The following is a 17,561-nucleotide window of genomic DNA, read 5'->3' on the forward strand; positions in this document are numbered from 1 at the left end:
TAAAAAGTCCCGAAGAGCTTTCTATTCAGCTTTATACAAACAGAAGGGAAAAGGAAACTATCTTTATGAAAGTAAAGCCTGGAGGTCAAGAAAAGATTTGGTGCTTTTTGTGCTCAGAAAAACAAATAAAATGATGCAACACATTGACTTAAATAGTAGACGACTGAGTGAAGTCCACTCTGTCTGCCCAACTCTTTCTCACACCCACAGCAATGTCATCTTTACCTTCCCAAAGTCTCTGAGATATTTATGAGGATGTTTGCCACTGTGTGCATTTGTTATTGTTACTGTGCAGTTTCCTCCTCCCACATTCTCCCATCCTCCAGCAAAAGCACTGACACACACCAGTGCAAATTGACAGGAACTGTCCGTTTGAAACATACTTTACATGAATGGTAATTTTACAGTTTGAAACATGGGTATTAGCCAAAACAGGTCAGGCCATCTAAATCTGATCCTGTGCATGGTTTCTATTGGGAATCATTAGACAGTGAGGTGAAGCAAAAACTTGGATGATTTATTCCCTTATTAGCTCAGGGCACTGAGAATACATGTAGCATCCCTGACATCAGTTTAGCAATAATTCATGAATTCCAAATGGCTCCTAAATTGATAAAACATTACAGTACAGAAAAAGCTCACATGGGGAATCAACTATTCTGTGGCAGCCTTTCCCAATGGTGTAATCAGATCAGAGGTTGCAACAATTTCACAAAGTGACAAAAGCAAAAGCAGCCTTTCAACTTTCTGCAGAGACTATTTTTATTCATTTTGCTGTGGAGAAACAAAACTGTTGCTATGCCAAGGTCAGAATTCAGCTTCCTTTCTCCCAAGTGCAGAGATTTTGTGAATAAGTGCATTAGGGAGATTATAACAGTGAGTCACAAAGGAACTACTTCACAAATGGATAAATCTTCATCATGTTAAAGGAGATTTATTAAAATGATGAAGGGATAACTAAGCAACAAATCTCTTTGTCTCTTCTAATTCGAAATCCACCTGAGAGCCTTCAGGACTGACTCTCCACTGATGTACCGAAGGGTTGCTGCAATGTTAAAGGTGCCATGCTGTGACTAAGACATTAAACAGAGACCTCAATGGCTCCTCAGGTAGTCTTGAAAAATGTTGGAACAGTACTTTGAAGAATAGCAAGGCAGTTTGCTGGGAAGTCAGGAAGTGGGTTATTTGCTGCAAGAATCCTAGCCTCTGATCAGCTGCTGTGGTCACAGTACTTATATGGCTAGTCCAATTCAGTCTCTGTACACCCCACGATGTGAATAATGGGAGATTCAGTGATGGTAACATCATTGAATGTCAAGGGGCAATGGCTAGATTCTCTTTTATTAAAGATGGTCATTGCCTGGCACTTGTCGGCTGAAGCCTGGATACTGTCCTCAGCAAGAAGTAGCTGCTTGAGGATTAGGAGAAGCAGGCCTCTCCAGGGCTTATGTGGAATCAACCACAGTCCAAAAGTAGAGCTTCAGATGTGGAAAGACAACTAAAGGTCTATAGTGGGGAGAGGGTGAAGGGTCCCTGGAAAATGGGACCCTAAGGTTTCCTATGGCTGCCCATATGTAAACTATAACTGTCTAGGCCACTTCTAGCCCTGGGATGATTAACCTGAGGAAAAACATCACAGTTGTACTGTTCAGGCCTCAGGCTCATATTGCACACAGGCCTTGATGACATCTTCAGCACCCAATCTGCAAACTCAAAGAAGAACAGTTCTTTACCACCTGCATTGTAAAATTACAGCTGATGGGATTGGGGAGGGAAATCAATAGCTCAATTCCTCTGGCCCAGTTCAAGCAACATCATGCCCAGTTTCCAAATTGGGTAGGGGGAGAATTTGTAAAATTCCCTCTTAATAATGCTCTTTGCACATACCCAATGTGAGACTTTCAAACAAAGAAATAAACCTGTAATAATTTAATAGGTGGCGTTGTTTTTTGCGTACCAGTCAAAGCCAGCTGCTCCACAGCTAGATGTGTGCTTTCCCCGCCTTTTTCAGCAAGAAGCCCCATCTAACAGAGCTGCTGGCTTGTATAGGTCTTAGAATCATCATTACAGGGCACAGTGGTCACTAAAGGTCTATGAGCAGACCCTGTATTTTCAGTCCCTCAGCCAGGATGGTAGTCAGTTGGGGTCTTGTAGTGGCAATGAGAGGGGAGCACCATGGTAGAGATGGGTTTGGGCAAGGGTGAAAGTGCTCAGATGTAATACAGAAAGAGCACTTGTGAAGCTGAAGGCAGATCTTGGCAGAAGGGGGCACCTAATATAGAAAGTGGGCCAGGGAGAGGGGCATCTCCCATTCCAAATTGCTCACGGCCCAAGCTAGATGATGTGCGGAGTAGCCACCCACCAGCCCTCTGCACCACTACCTTATTTCCCCCAAATACCTTCCCCCTGCCCCCAGCTTGTCCTTGAGCTCCTCCTGATGACTGGAAATTTGATTCCAGAGGGACTCTGCTCCTAAGGGCTATTAATCAACCTCAATTAGTGCAAGGGAAAACCACCCGGTGCCTCATCCACAATTCCGTGTAAACTGAAAGCAAGTTGCAGTTGGTAGGAGGGTAATTTAATACACATCTCCCACCCCTACCTGCAATCTCACCAGGAGGAAGCATAAAATTCGGCTGCTAGAATATAAAGCTAGTTTCAATAGTAACTCTATATTTTCTCTATACATTCACAAACATGACAATTCCAGATCATTGTTCAAGCCCATGTGGTTCATTATTGCCCTGAAAGGAATGAAATGTTATCCTTATAGAGTGTGAACTGTAGGGTGGCTCTAGATTCAAAGCAATGTAGTCAACTCTTCATTGCTCTGTGAAATGCTCTCATAAATCTCCCAGTTCTATTAAAATACTACACAAAGACTGAATAAGAACAAAACAAGACAATCTTCACAGCATTGATCAAGGCATTGGGTATGATCAAGGATCACCCTTTCCTTTTGATCCTTTAAAGCCCTCTTCACTAATGTCTGGGACTGGTTCCAACATAGGATGAGCTGTCAAACAATAGAATGGCTCAAAGTTAAAGCACAACAAATGCTAGAAATGTCCAGCCGGTCAGGCAGAGAAAGAGAGATAAATGGACCCTGCCAGGTTTCAGCAACAGGGAGTCATGTAAAGTAGGTCAGTGCCCAGCCCACTCCCTGTAATACAGGGTGGGCAGAGGCCAAGGACTGGCAATTCATCCACCAAATGTAAGTCAATAACGAAGGGTCAACTGAGCTCATTAAAAGTTCTACTGACCCCGATAATCCACTGCGCACATCACATTATGGCTGGTGGGTGTTGTGTCAGGCATTCAGGACCCTGGGATGACTATGTAATGACGTCATGCAGCTGCAAAATGGAATGTAAATAGAGCAGCATTGGCAGAGTTAGAAGACACTAAACATTGCACTCTCTGGAAGCACACCAACAGACAGCAACCATCTACATGTATAGGAACACAGAGATGACAGATCAGTCATTAACTCATGTCTCAGCTTGGTATTCCTATAATTTCTATGTAGAGGTGTACTCAGTAGTGATGTTTAATAGTTCTACTTGAAGTCTAAGGTTAAAGACAGTTGTAACTTTGCATTCTCCTCGATCAAGCTGTCTCAAACATAAACTCAAAGCATGGCATCAAACCACACAAAAAATGTGTGGACAGTTGTATGGGTGTGGGCTTACTTTTTAAAAATGTCTACATGAAGGGGAGGGGGCTGTGGAGTAGTGGTAATTTCACTAGAATAGTAACCCAGAACTCAGATTCAATGCTCTGGAGACAGGAGTTCAAATTCAACAGTGACAAATAGTGAAATTTCAATTGGAAAAAAATTAGTCTATCAGCAACAATTTAAAGAAGGAAAAAACAACAGACCAGGGAGGGCGCTTGTGAGCTGCTGTGATTGTGTCCCTATTTCTGAAGCAGAAGGCCTGTGTTCAAGGTCCCACCTGCTCCAGAGGTCTTTAATAACATCTCTGAACAGGTCAAAGCAGACTTGGGGGGGGAGTGGGTGAAGGGGGTCTGTAGAAATGTCTGTCCTGGGCTGGGATGAGTGTATGTACATCTCAAGTAGGAGCTCTACTTTGGTGTTCAACAATAAATGATGTTCTTTTCCAGTCAGGTTCCCTAAGTATTACACCAATGACTTCCATCCTTATCTGCCTGACAAAATCTGGGTTTCAAATTCAGTCTCCCCCATCCTTGTGCTCTACTGTTTCTCTCACTGTGATACACTGGCCCTAGCCTTCTCAGGCCACTCAAATACCTCATTGGCTCTCTTCATGCAGTACTGGCAGTGCCTTCTTCTGAGCTTTGCTGACAGTGATGGAACTGCCAGCAGTTAGATTCGCCAGCAGATTCACCAACTCCCAAATGAGTTAACCACCGTTAACCAATTTAGCCTGGCCACAGCATATCATAGCTGTAAGTCAGCCTTGCGAAGAGCAAGTAGGCTTCCAGCTCCCCCAGTAAATTTCTGCCCAAGTGGCCCTGAGTCAAAATCTTGGAATTGCCTCAGAAATGGCACATGGCATGCTGCGGTTCAAGAAGGCAGCTCATTAGCACTTTCTCAAGGACAATTAACGGTAGACAAAAACTGTTGGCTAGTCAGCACTACTCTCATTCCAGGAATGAATGGAATAAAAGGCCTCCTGATGTGAATCCCACATTCACAGTTAATGACATTTCATTTTGTTGATAGATATAACTGCGGTAAACTTGTTTGTAATTTCCTTTTTTATACAACTTGCAATTCAAAACTAGGTCATATTACAAAAGCATTGATTGAAAAAAATTACATGACATTTCAGTTTTCTGGCTTTCCTTGTCTGAACCTGTGACTTGGATCTTCCCCAGCAGGTTGGCAATAATATGTGCTGTTTCTTTCCTAAATTATGAATTTCATATCCACACTCCTTTAAAGTCTTATTCCTGATGTTTGTGGATCAAAATACCTGGCACCAAATGTTTTGAAAATCAATATTAAATATAGGCCAGTTGGAAATAATTTGGCTCCTTAGGGAAGATGTTGCTGAACGATCTGCATGTAACAGCTAAACCAGAATACTCAATGACTGTTTAAGAGTGTATTCACCAAGTAAATCTGATTGAGCCAAACCTGAAACTGACACTCATGCTCCCTCCATACTCTCAGGACCAGTCAAACACATCCTGAAGCTCAGATGTCAGCTATTTATGAGAGCCTCATGCGACAAACAATGTATGGAATGAAATTGCTGGTGCAGGGGCAAGCTGAAAATTAGAGACTTTTTTTTTTGCCTAGGTTTGTGTATAATTTATGAATAATGCTGCAGCTGTAATGATAAATCAGTCCCATAACAGCAGAGCATTTACACAGATCAAATGATACAAGAGCGTAACCCTGTATTGCCTGTACGCATTCACAAGTATAAATCAGTTCCACATGTGTCTGTCAGGAAGCCACCTATGGGTAGGATTTTTTTGGATGGCAGAATTTCTTACTATGCCACATGAAATAACTGCACAGAAGCTGGTATCCTTTCTTTACATGTATACAGTACATGGACTCTGACCAGCCAGCTCACAGCCAGTCCCGAGAAAGAGGAGAGTCCTTACATCTCCTGTTTACTTTTTTTTGACACTCCTGTTTGTTTTTCTTTCCTTTTTTTTCATTGCGTCCACACTACCGCCTAACTGTGATAAGTGTTTATTTTTCCCCAGCACCTATGTTGCGTGAGTGCAGGTGTGAGACACAGTGAAACATCTCCTGTTTATATCTGTCAGCCAGAGATTCCCGATTGGGACAGGTTAACAACCCCAATCAAGGATCTCATAGTCAATGAGATCCACCTGGCTCTCGGTCCAATCACTACACCAAATGAAGAGTCAGCGGGGAACATGTCCACTTCAATACCATCTGCCCAATAGCAATTTGGCCTTGTGGGAGCAGACATTAATTTGGGCTTAATTTGACCACAGATAGTCTCTCTCAACAGATGCTGCCAGACCTGCTGACTTTCTCCAGCACTTTGTTTATTTTATTACAGTCGTCATCAAGATCAGCTGATTAAGGTAGAATGTTCTTGATACAAGAGAGACCTGCCATTCTTCGGATTCAGACTTCTGAAGGCTCTCATAAATAGCTGACATCTGAAGGTAGGAAATAGTTTTAAAGCAAGTTTTACTTTTTTCAACATTCCATCTATAGATTCATGTCCCCACACAGAGTCTTAGAGTCATAGAAGTATACAGTACAGAAACAGGCCCTTTGGCCCAACTCGTCCATGCCAACCAGCTTTCCTAAAGTGAACTAGTTCCATTTGCCTGTGTTTGGCCATATCCCTCTAAATCTTTCCTATCCATGTATCTGTCCAAATGTCTTGTTACATGTTGCAATTGAACTCACCTCTATCCCTTCCTCTAGCAGCTTGTTCCATATACACACCACCATCTGTGTGAAAGAGTTGCCCCTCAGATTCCTTTTAAATCTTTCCCCTATCATCTTAAACCTATGCCTTCAATTAATGGCCATATGCGGGTATAAACCCAGTTCCCCAATGACCTGACTCTCTTGTTGGTTACAAAGGCAATTAGTTTCCTGTTTGGGAAAGTAAATTTGGGGCAAGAATAGTCAAGGGGATGGTCTCTGAAGTCTAACATCTGCCCTTGTCTCTAAGCCTCATGACCCCACCTCACTACAACCCACACCCTGTGAAGAACAAAAAACACTTCTCATTGCTAGGTTCCCAGAAGAATGGCTCACTGCTGGCATACTTTCTAAACAAAAAGTTACTGTTTTCTGGATTGCAGCTTTAGGTGACCTGTTTCGCTAGTCTTGAGGGTGAGATACCCTGATTGTATTCCAATAAAAAAAATAGGAAAAGTCTGGCCACAGGAACAACTGCTGCTGATGAATTTAGGATTAGGGAACATGGCCTATAATTTAGACAAAGTCCTTTCAAGAGTAAAATCAGGAAACATTGTATTTGCAAAGAGTGGTGCAGTTTTGGATTGCTGATTTGTGAATGGCAATGGCTGCTTGGTTAATTGTTAACCTTAAATTTGAGAATCATAGCTTTGGTTATCAAAAATATAAAAGGATATGAGGCATCATTGGGAATATGATTGTGATTTCACTGAATGTCACAGTGGGCTCAAGGGATTAAATACTATTCAAATGCCGTGGGGAAAATGGTCAGGGTTCCGCAGTTTTGACCACGTGTTTTAATTGTACTAATAAAATCAAATTCTTGTATTGCCACAAAATAACAATGAGTTACTCCGCTCTACTCAGAGTGGTTACAATGTGGAGGTAAATCACGCAGATGCATGTGAAGGGAAGCTAGATAAGTACAAGAGGGAGAAAGGAATAGAAAGAATGTGCTGATGGAGTTAGATGAAGGTGTGTGGGAGAAAGTATCTCCTGTAAAGCTTTCATAGATCAGTTTGATTGAAGCCACTCCCTTTGCTGCAAATGTTGTGTCACTTCTATATTGCAGGCGTCACTAAAATTGATGTAAGACAAACTTAAGAGTTCATACTGTTTCTCACAGATATCAAACCACCATCAGGTATTTGGATCACTTACATCACCTCCCCAACTGGTTGCTAGAACTTTTGAAGATGGAATATGGCAGGCTCTGTTGTGAGGCTTTTCCTGAGTGCTCGCTGAGAGCCAGGATTGCAGGAAGGGATTGGCTGTTCGTGTTTCAGTTTCAATGGGCTCCCTGTTGACAAGTTGCCCTTTGGAAATTGGAGTCACCTCCCTGATTCCACTGGTTTTGCTTTGAAGGAGGAGATTGGATGGATGAATGCATCAGTGAGTTATTGTCCTAAATCTTTTGTTTAATTCAAATAAAGGCATGATGCCTGGAAATGTTCTTTTTTCCTGCAGAGGACAGGTTCCTGTGTATGAATACATGTGACTTCGAGCAAGTGTAAATAAACCATCTTGCAGGATGATGTTCTCCACGGCAGTGTTATGACCAACCAGGGCTTACTTGCCAACTAATCAGCACCCTTCTCTTATGCAGTACAAATCGTTGCTCCCTTTCAAATTTGACGTTTTTTTGTCTATCCTGTTATGATCCAGTTGATGGCAATATTGGACAAGTCAGTTCCCAGAGTGATTTATAAGTTTTATTTTCTCAATTTGTTTACCATGACAGTCAGTCATTGAACAGACTCACAAGAGAATACCGATGTATTTTTCAATCAAACCTCAGTGAGGGGTCCCCCACCTCTATTTTAAAGTTCCTTATTCAGCTGGCATTCTGTAATCAGTTTGTTTTCAGCAAATTTCTCAATTAACTGGGTGCTATTTTCTTCCGTTAATGTATAAACCTAAGAACCTCAACTAAACTGCTAATAAAGCTCACTTATTATTAACAACAACAAAATTAGAAATTACTGGAAACGTTCAGCAGGTCTAACAGCATCTGTGGACAGAAGTCAGAGTTTACGTTTCTGGTTAAGTGACCCTTTTTAATACTGATGGTAGCTACGAAAATGTTAGTTTATTTGCAGAAGATAAGGTGGGGGGGGAAAGAGGATAAGGTGTAAACAATAGGTGGGGATAGAGCCCAAATAGAGAGACGAACAGTTCGACAGACACTGGACTGTGTAATGATCTGGCTAGGAGAGTGAATAGCTGTTAATGGAGACTGTTAATGGCTAACAATGGATTGTGTGCAATGGCAGGCTATGTGATAACAAGGCCTGGTGTGTGTTGCATTTGGGGTAAGGACATGGCAGAGCTCAAGCCTTAAAGTTGTTGAACTCAATATTGAATCGATAAGGCCACAGGATTCCCCAGGTAGAAAATGAGGTGCTGTCCTTCCAGTTTGTGCTAAGTTTTGCTGGAGCACTGCAGCAAGCCTGAGACAGAGATGTTGGCCAGGAAACAAGATGCTATGTTGAAGTGGAGGCAATTGGAAGCTCAGGGTCTTTTTAGTGGACAGAATGTAGATATTCTGCAAAATGGTCATCCAGGCTATGCTTCGCTTTCCCCAATGTGGAGGAGACCACTTATTATTAAACCTGGTTTCCTTAAACTCATATCTTCATCAGCTTTTTACTCCTAGAGTTTTCTTTTAAGCAACGAAGAACTTTCTTCCATTTCTGACTGCTCAGGAGACTGTTATTAACAGCAGCTCTTCTGATTCAGACCCTTTCTCTCTTGAATGAATCAGCAAACTGCCTGATGAGTTCTGGATGGTTCAGACTTTCCATGTTATCAAATTCTTGTTGCAAGTCAACAGCAATTTTGCTTTTGATTCTTACCTTTGTTTTGATAATGCATTGAAATGTTTATCTCGAGAGTTTAACGGACTTTGTTTAAATGCATGTCAACAAACAAAATTTCCAGATACGCCAATACAACTGTCAGAACTGCAAGATGAAACTGTAACTATGTCTTCCCTCTGAGCATGCAATGATGGAAATGCAAATTAATCTCCTATGGTATGCCTCACCAGCGTAGCACATTAGAACTCAAGCCCAGTTATTTCCAGGGTCATCAGGAAAGCTAAAGATTTTATAAATGTGTGCAAAGGATCCCAATTTTCCTGCCTTTTAAATCCAACTCAGGTCTCTATGTTTAACAACAATTATTAATTATTACAAATTGATAGGTTCTATTAAACAATTATGTAAACAATTATAAATCAGAAACATATACTTCTGTTAGTTAAAACTTTAATCCCCTTATAAATCTCCCCTACACACACATACTGACAGACACAAAGCACAGTAGCTATAAGTACAGGGAAAGGCTGACAAGTTAGTTCAATGGCCCCTCTGCATAGAGTTCAGTGAAATGATCCTTTTAGTTTCCCAGATCCTGTTGCTCCTCAATCTTTCTTCTGTAGACACTTCCATTTGCTTGTATGAGGCACAGAGCAAATAGTTCATATTTATATGAAGTTTCAGTCTTATGGGTCATGAGCCACAGCTTGCAGCAACTGATGTAGAAAAATAAATTGGTATTCTTCAGACTGGAAGTGTTTTTACTTCAAAGAGAAAGACAATTCCTTCTTTTCAAGAAGTCCAATAGCTTCTCATTAAACCTTCATACACTCAAGCTATTCAGCTACCTCAGAACAAATTACATAGTTGTTGGTAGGCAGAAGGTTTTTGTAATTGACAACTGGTTACAAATTCCCAGATCAATCAGCTACTTGTTGCTGGCCAAATCTCTATTCATGATCCCTTGGCTCCAATTTGTCTGAAACTAGACTCTCCTCCAAACGCTTGAACAAACAGCAATGTAAATAGCACTCATAATGAGTGTCAGATAACTTGTTTTTAAAAATTGCAGCAATCCTTGCTTTTTAAAACAGTCTATTCCCATTTCAGTCCACAATCAAAAATATCGAAAAATAAAAAGGCACAGTCTTTACACTTAAAAGTCGTATATTGTTTTCTCCCTGTACAATGTGAGTTTTCAAATAATAATAAATCATAAACCTTCATCACAATCCTGATAAGTGCAACATGAAAAGCTTCATCAGTTTCAAAGAACAAAATACAATAGAGCACAGGAACAAGCCCTTCAACCCTCTAAATCTGTGCCAACATATTTTTCCCTTCCGTACTAAAACTGTCATCACTTACAGAATCCATATCCCTCTACTCCCTTCCTATTTATGTACTCGCCTAGGTGCTTCTTGAATGCTGCTACTGTGTCTGCCAGTTTCTCTTTCCTTCAGCAATATTCAAACTCTGTGCTAAGTTACCAATTTCAATGAACGTATTTTGAGATGATTAAGAAAGCACTAATTGTAGAGGGACAGGGTATTTATTAAAACTGTGGAAAGTGATGACTGCAGATGAAGATCAGAGTTGAGAGAGTGGTGCTGGAAAAGCACAGCAGGTCAGGCAGCATTTGAGGAGCAGGAAAATCGACGTTTCAGGCAAGAGCCCTTCATCAGGAATTAAAATTATTAAAATTGTGCCTACTCCCCAGAATCACTAATTGAATGTCACTAATATAGAGATTAGGTTATTGAAATTGTTCCTAAACATGGTTATGGGCAGTGTACAGGATGTTAGGTTGATGTCTGTGAATTATCATACTTTCTCCCTATTCTCTGCCTTACTTATGATTCGCACAACTTACCTTCACAAAATTTTCCATTAGTTGCCAATCTCTGCCCAGTCGGGCATTTGCAATAATAACTGCCGATTGTGTTGCAGCACTGGTCTTGGCAACCTCCATTTTCTGTAGCACATTCATTCACATCTGTCAGAAGGGGTGAAAAAAACAATTCAGTGATTATAAATAACTTTGATAAAAAAAATGTTTAAATTAAACATATGCAGGAAGTAGGGTGGCATTTTCAAGTTAGCCCATTGTTGATCATCATACAATAATGATCACCTCAGGCAAAGTCAACGAGTGGGGAAGACAGAGAGAGAGAGATATTTTTACATTGTCATTAGTTCACATTCCAAGTATCTATAATCATTGGCTACATACAGGTAAGAGACAAAAAAAACTGCAGATGCTGGAATCCAAAGTAGACATGCAGGAGGCTGGAAGAACACAGCAAGCCAGGCAGCATCAGGAGATGGAGAAGTCAACATTTTGGGTGTAACCCTCCTTCAGGACTGGATGTGGGTGTGCGTGCGTGAGATAAAGGGAGCGGGAGGTGGCAGGGTAGTGAGGTGTGGTAGGTAGAGATAGGCAGAGGATACAACCTGGTTGTTCGATAGGAGGGATGAAACTGGTAGGTGGCTGAGGGGAATGGAATGGAGGATGAGGGGATGGGAAGGGAGGTTATTTGAAATTGGAGATCTCAATCCCCCTTCCATTCCTCTCAGCCACCTACCGGATTCATCCTCCTATTGACCAATCAGATTGTACCCCTACCCGTCTCTATTTAATCACCTTCTCCTCCCCACCCCCTTTATCTGCAGTTCCCTTCCACCCTTCCACAGTCCTAAAGAAGAGTTACACCCAAAACATCAACTTCTCCACTTCCTGAGGCTGTCTGACTTGCTGTGTTATTCCAGCCTCCTGTGTGTCTACATACAGGCAAAGCTGGTAGCCCAGAGACCTACTTTTCCCTGAGTGCTACCATATGTCATTTGTTAAACAACATTCAGTAGTCACATGAACAAGCATCAGCATGGTCTTTACTTGGATTAGGCATACTGATTTGATTTGATTTATTATTCTCATATGTACCCAGGTATGGTGAAAAGTTTTGTTTTGTGTGAAATACAGACAGATTATACCATACAAAGTACATTAGGGTAATAGAACAGAATGAAAAATGTAATGTTATAGCTGCAGATAAGGTGCACAAAGAATGAAATCAACATTAAATTTTAAATTTCAGAGGTCCATTCAGAACTCTCATAACTGTGGAGCAGAAACTGTTGGTACATGTGTTTAAGCTTTTGTACTTCCTGCCCGAGGAAGAGGTTGGAAGAGATTATAACCATGTGGGAGGGGTCTTTGAATATGCCTGCATCCCAATGTTATATTGTGAATTTATTATGTACACATCTCTAATGGGTATATGCCTTTGACTGATGGCATCATGGTGTAATTTCATCACATATGCTCACAATCATTCAGTGCAAGTATTTTCTCTCAGAACTTGTCTGGCCAGCAGCAGTGTATCTGTCAGGTAAGTCTTGGAATGCAAAGACATTCTCCCAAGACACAATCTAAATATAGAAGCCTGTATAATTAAATATGTCAGGCATTGCCACATCATCTTATAAGTGTCCCAGGTAAAAGTCTTCCTGGAGTCTCAATTTAGTATTTTAATGGCTCTCTGAGAAATCTGTGGGAGTTGTGCAAGACAGTAGATAGAATGCTTTCTCCCACATCTGCCTGCAAACTTTGATCTCAACCAGTGTTAGAGAATTCAATTTTTTTTCTATCTACTTGCTTCTTTCAGAACACAGAAACAATCTTAACTTGTCAGGAGGTGGCACTGAACCCAAGCTGGATGGTGTAAAAGCTGAAAGATTCTCCCACTAACTAATCTATTCTCTGTTGCAAACTTTCAGAGGCAGGTCTGCTTACACGATCTCTGACCAAATTTATGCCATGACTAGTGTTATAGTTCGAGTTTTTTTTGTTTAGAAACACTATCTTCTAAGTGTAAAACAAAAGTAAGCTCTTAAATGATCTGTGAGATTTCCAAGTGCACTTTATTGCACTGTTAATGATCTAAGATATAATGAATTCATGCTGAGTACCAAAATAGTAAAAAAATAATTATATGGCTATTGCTATAATTTAGCACCATTCATCTTGATGATCACAAAACTTCACTAAAAATACAAACGTAATAAATTAAACCCAGCCACCTGAAATTAAAGTAATATACAAGAGTGTGAGGTGGATAGCAGTACAGTGGTAAGTAATAGATTAAGGAAATGTTCTGCAGCCAGCTGCAAACACTCAGGTCACATAAGTGCATGTCAAGGTTAGGGATGTTATGAGCACTTAGATGATTCACTCCCCTGGGATCACTAATTGCCCAAGTTGTTGAAGAGTTAAGCAGTCATCCCTTAAAGATTTACTCCATTTTATTAACTTTGATGCTGCCTTACAAAGAGATTCTCCCACTAATAAATCTATTCTCGCGCATTTATTCTATTTTCTGTACAGGTTTAAGAGGTGACCTTTTTAAATTTCCTATCCATATATCCAATTGGCTCTCCCAGTCTGCTTTACTAACTCCAATCCACAGATCTATTTGGCACCCAAATACTTATCCGTGTTTCCCGGTTCTATGAATTGTATAATCCCTTCATTTAATTTCCAGTTTGCTTTATCGTTAAATATAAATGACTTATTTCTGTATGTAAGATAAAATCCTACCACTGACATTGTTCCTATATCTATCACCCCTCAATTTAAAGCCATGTCCCATTGTGCTAACCATCACCATCTGAGGAAAAAGGCCCTCATTGTCCATCCTATCTGATCATCTTGAGTCACCTCTCAACTTTCTTCTCTCTAACGAAAACGGTCTCAAGTCCTTGTCTTTCCTCATAAGACCTTTCTTCCATACCAGGCAACATCCTGGTAAATCTCTTCTGCACCCTTTCCAATGTCCCTTTCAATAAAGTGATAACCAGAATTACTGCAATACTCCAAGAGCAGCTGCACCAGAGTTTTGTACAGCTGCAACGTGGCTCCAAAACTCAATCCTTCTACCAATAAAAGCTAACACACTGTACGCCTTCCTGACAATCTTATCAATCTGGGTGGAAACTTTCAGGGATCTATGTACATGGACACTGAGATCTCTCTGCTCATCAACACTACCAAGAATCTTACCATTAGCCCAGTACTCTGTATTCCTATTACTCCTTCAAAAGTGAATCACCTCACACATTTCTGCATTAAACTCCATTTGCCACCTCTCTGCCCAGCTCTGCAGCTTATCTATGTCTCTCTGTAACCCGCAACGTCCTTCAGCACTGTTCACAACTCCACCGACCTTAGTGTCATCCGCAACTTTACGAACCCATCCTTTTACGCCCTCATTCAGATCATTTATAAAAATGACAAAAGCAGTGGCCCCAAAACAGATCCTTGCAGTACATCATGAGTAACTGCACTCCAGAATGAACATAGCAATAGTCATGTGCAGAATACAACTCTTAAGTTGTACTATAGTGCTGAAATCAAAATTAGCATTGCTGGAAAACCCAACGTTCCTTATCAAAAGTTTAGGATTATAAATCAATTTTATTATAAAATGAATCTTGCCATTAAAAGAGAATAATTTTTAGCATCAATGTCTTGAATATTCCTTTTCCAAGAATACATTGCATCATTGATACAAAAGGATGAAAGATTCCAAATTTAGATGGTAGCTAAGGATAGATAGCGCAGTATTGAAATATTTACCAGTACACAATAAACATCACAACACTCAAGCTGCCAACAGGAAAACATTGCTAAGTGAGGAGATTCTGATATGTAATGACATGAACCACTAATGAAGGGTTCCACCAGAGATAAATATGGAATATATTTGTCTTCTGTAAACAACTCAATTAACTGGGTTACATAGATGTGTTTGGTGTGAGATCCCAAAGACAATTGAGCAGCATAGATGTGCAAATTTGTCTTTTGCAATGGAATAAAACAGGGGGAGGCAATGTTACCAGATCAGCAGCACATTATACATAGTTTCTGATACACTGTTCCATTGCAGTGAATGCAATTAAATTTCAGGTCCTGTATTTAACAGTAGAGACTGATGCAATACTACTCAGTTTGTACCACTGCTCAAGACTAATAACTCGCCCCCAATACTTTCCTCAACTTATTGGAGTAGAATCTGATTTCTAATTTATTAATGTTGACTCATAAAAATAACAAACAATATTTTAAAACAAAAACAAATAACCAAATATCGAATAATATCAAACCAAAATCTTTTGAAATGCAGAAAATCAGCTTGGGCGTTTTAGACTTTCTGAATGAATTGAAATGATATGGGGGGAGGGGGGCATGAGGATTGTGGTGATTGCATAAATGCATTATGAATGCAGCAAGACAAATATCCAAAAGCGAGAGGTGATAGTATCTTCATGCTCAAGAAAAGTTGTTGCATTTAATGACATAATTTTAAAAAATTAAAGCGTTTATGTTTCTGATTGAAGCACACAGAAACAACAAAACCAAAAATGCTTTTAAAGAGCCCAGCGGCTGTCTGTGTGTTGGCTCATTACTTCTAGTCACTGCCAGATAGATCATGGATCTGAAAGTTTATACAGATGCAAGACAAAGTGCATGCCCCTTGCAGCCTTTCCCTTGGGGGCACCTGCCTTTTGCATTTGTATGGATAGTCACGGTGACTGGCAGCTGTTTAGTCACTCGGCCCCTCTGCATCTTCTTGTACTGCTTTAACAGTCTTTCCGACATGCCTTGAAGCTCACTAATCACATCAGATCCAAAGACACAAAACTAGTTCCAGCTGGCTGAGTTGACATTTCTTTTAGTGGCAGTGCTAAAGCTTTGTTATTACAATATATGTTACTGTACATGGACACACTCCTTATGGGTCTGCAAAGGAGCACTTAAATTTCCCTTAAAGGCAGCAATGTCATTCCATTTCTGATGGTAAGAAAAAAGGAGTCAATCCCCTGAAAGCCTATGAAGTCATGTTGCTTTTCTTCACACAAATGTGTATAAGTTACTTCTGATTTTTGCTGAGCAATTGATATTTAAAATAAAGATGGTACCCTAACAAAATCTTATTGCTGTACAAGTCCCAGAAAGAGCTGAAAATGCAAAGAGCCGCACTCTAGGTTTCACAGCTAAATTAACTTCCTTGAAAGGTTACGATAACCCTTCTAATCCGGTTTATTTTTTAAAACATTATTGTTACAAACCTGTGAAGTACAGTCAAGGACATGGAACAAAAATCTTCTGTGAACCTCAGATGGCACTGGTTAATGAACATTATACAGAAATGACTGGATGGCATTGCCGCTAATATGCCAACTTATGATCACTTGGGACTGGCCTGAAATCTAGCTGTTGCTGGAGACCAGCTGGTACATCGACAAGCTTGCAATATTCACTGTGGGATATTCCCACGTGTGTTCACAGTCCTTACCATCCTCACATACAGATCCCGATGTCTCACATGTGTGGGTTGTGTTAATTATTCCATACATTTTCCCTGTGGCATTTCGATGGAAAAACATTAGTACACAAGGGAAAATGCTGGCAGAACCTGCTGCCACTTTTATACGTGAATCCGTAATGGGGTGCAAGAAAAAAAATTTTAAAAACTAAAGTTACAGAAAAGGAGAGAGAGGGAGAGAAATTAATTAGGTCAACGCCACGTTTACACAACACGAGGTATATGGTTTCATCGTGATTCAATAAGAGTGAGCCACAATTTCAACAGCAGCTGTGAGTTTGGAAGAGCTAGTGCTCACACATGGTTTTCAAATTGCACTTTTATGATTGAAAACAACTGAAAAAATGGTCATCAAATTGGAAAAGAAATGGCATGGCAAGCCTTGTTTTAACTGGAAGAGTTAGCTATTGCTCCTAATGCTTTGGATAAGCTGCTTTGTCAATGGCTCTTTCTGTGATATGACAATGGGCTGACTGTTGTCCACTTAATCGTTGTATTGAAAGGAGGGAGAATTTTTGTGTCAGAAACAGTGCTTTGCTGTTGCTTTTGCCCAGAGAAAACTAATAATCAGCACTTTCTTCTGGTTTCTGAGATTAGGAAAGATTATGCCCCTAAATAAGCAATGCTCAATGTCTACTCGAAGGGACTCCAAGGAGTACTCACATTGGCAACAGGAATTGTAGCATTGGAAAGAAGTAAGACTGCTTGTAAGTAAGTGAGTCTCTGGTTCATAGACTCATCTTTTGAGGTGATTATTGATGCTGTGAAGGAAGGGGGAGAAGTCATTTTCCCTATGGATGGCGGGAGAACACCAGCCAAGAGGGTGTAGGTCTACATTGAAGAGTTTTTAGCAGCCAATGTGATCCTGAAGACCCAGATTCAAGATTACACAATACTCAGCTGTCACTTTCTCATCCCTTCCTCACGCCGCCTCCACCC

General features: G+C 40.5%; 1 protein-coding gene across 1 annotated transcript in view; it reads right to left on the reverse strand.

Moving 5' to 3' along the window:
* Positions 1–17,561, reverse strand: part of LOC122556083 (uncharacterized) — a 303,614-nt gene that overhangs the window by 90,368 nt on the left and 195,685 nt on the right. Inside the window, exon 5 of the mRNA XM_043702517.2 lies at positions 11,108–11,230. Within this exon, the coding sequence (XP_043558452.2) occupies positions 11,108–11,230 (123 nt within the window). The remainder of the gene's footprint in view (positions 1–11,107; positions 11,231–17,561) is intronic.

This window comes from Chiloscyllium plagiosum, unplaced genomic scaffold, assembly GCF_037043375.1.
Source record: "Chiloscyllium plagiosum isolate Xiang-an unplaced genomic scaffold, Cpla_swu_hap1 HiC_scaffold_13, whole genome shotgun sequence".
Classification (NCBI taxonomy): Eukaryota; Metazoa; Chordata; class Chondrichthyes; order Orectolobiformes; family Hemiscylliidae; genus Chiloscyllium; species Chiloscyllium plagiosum.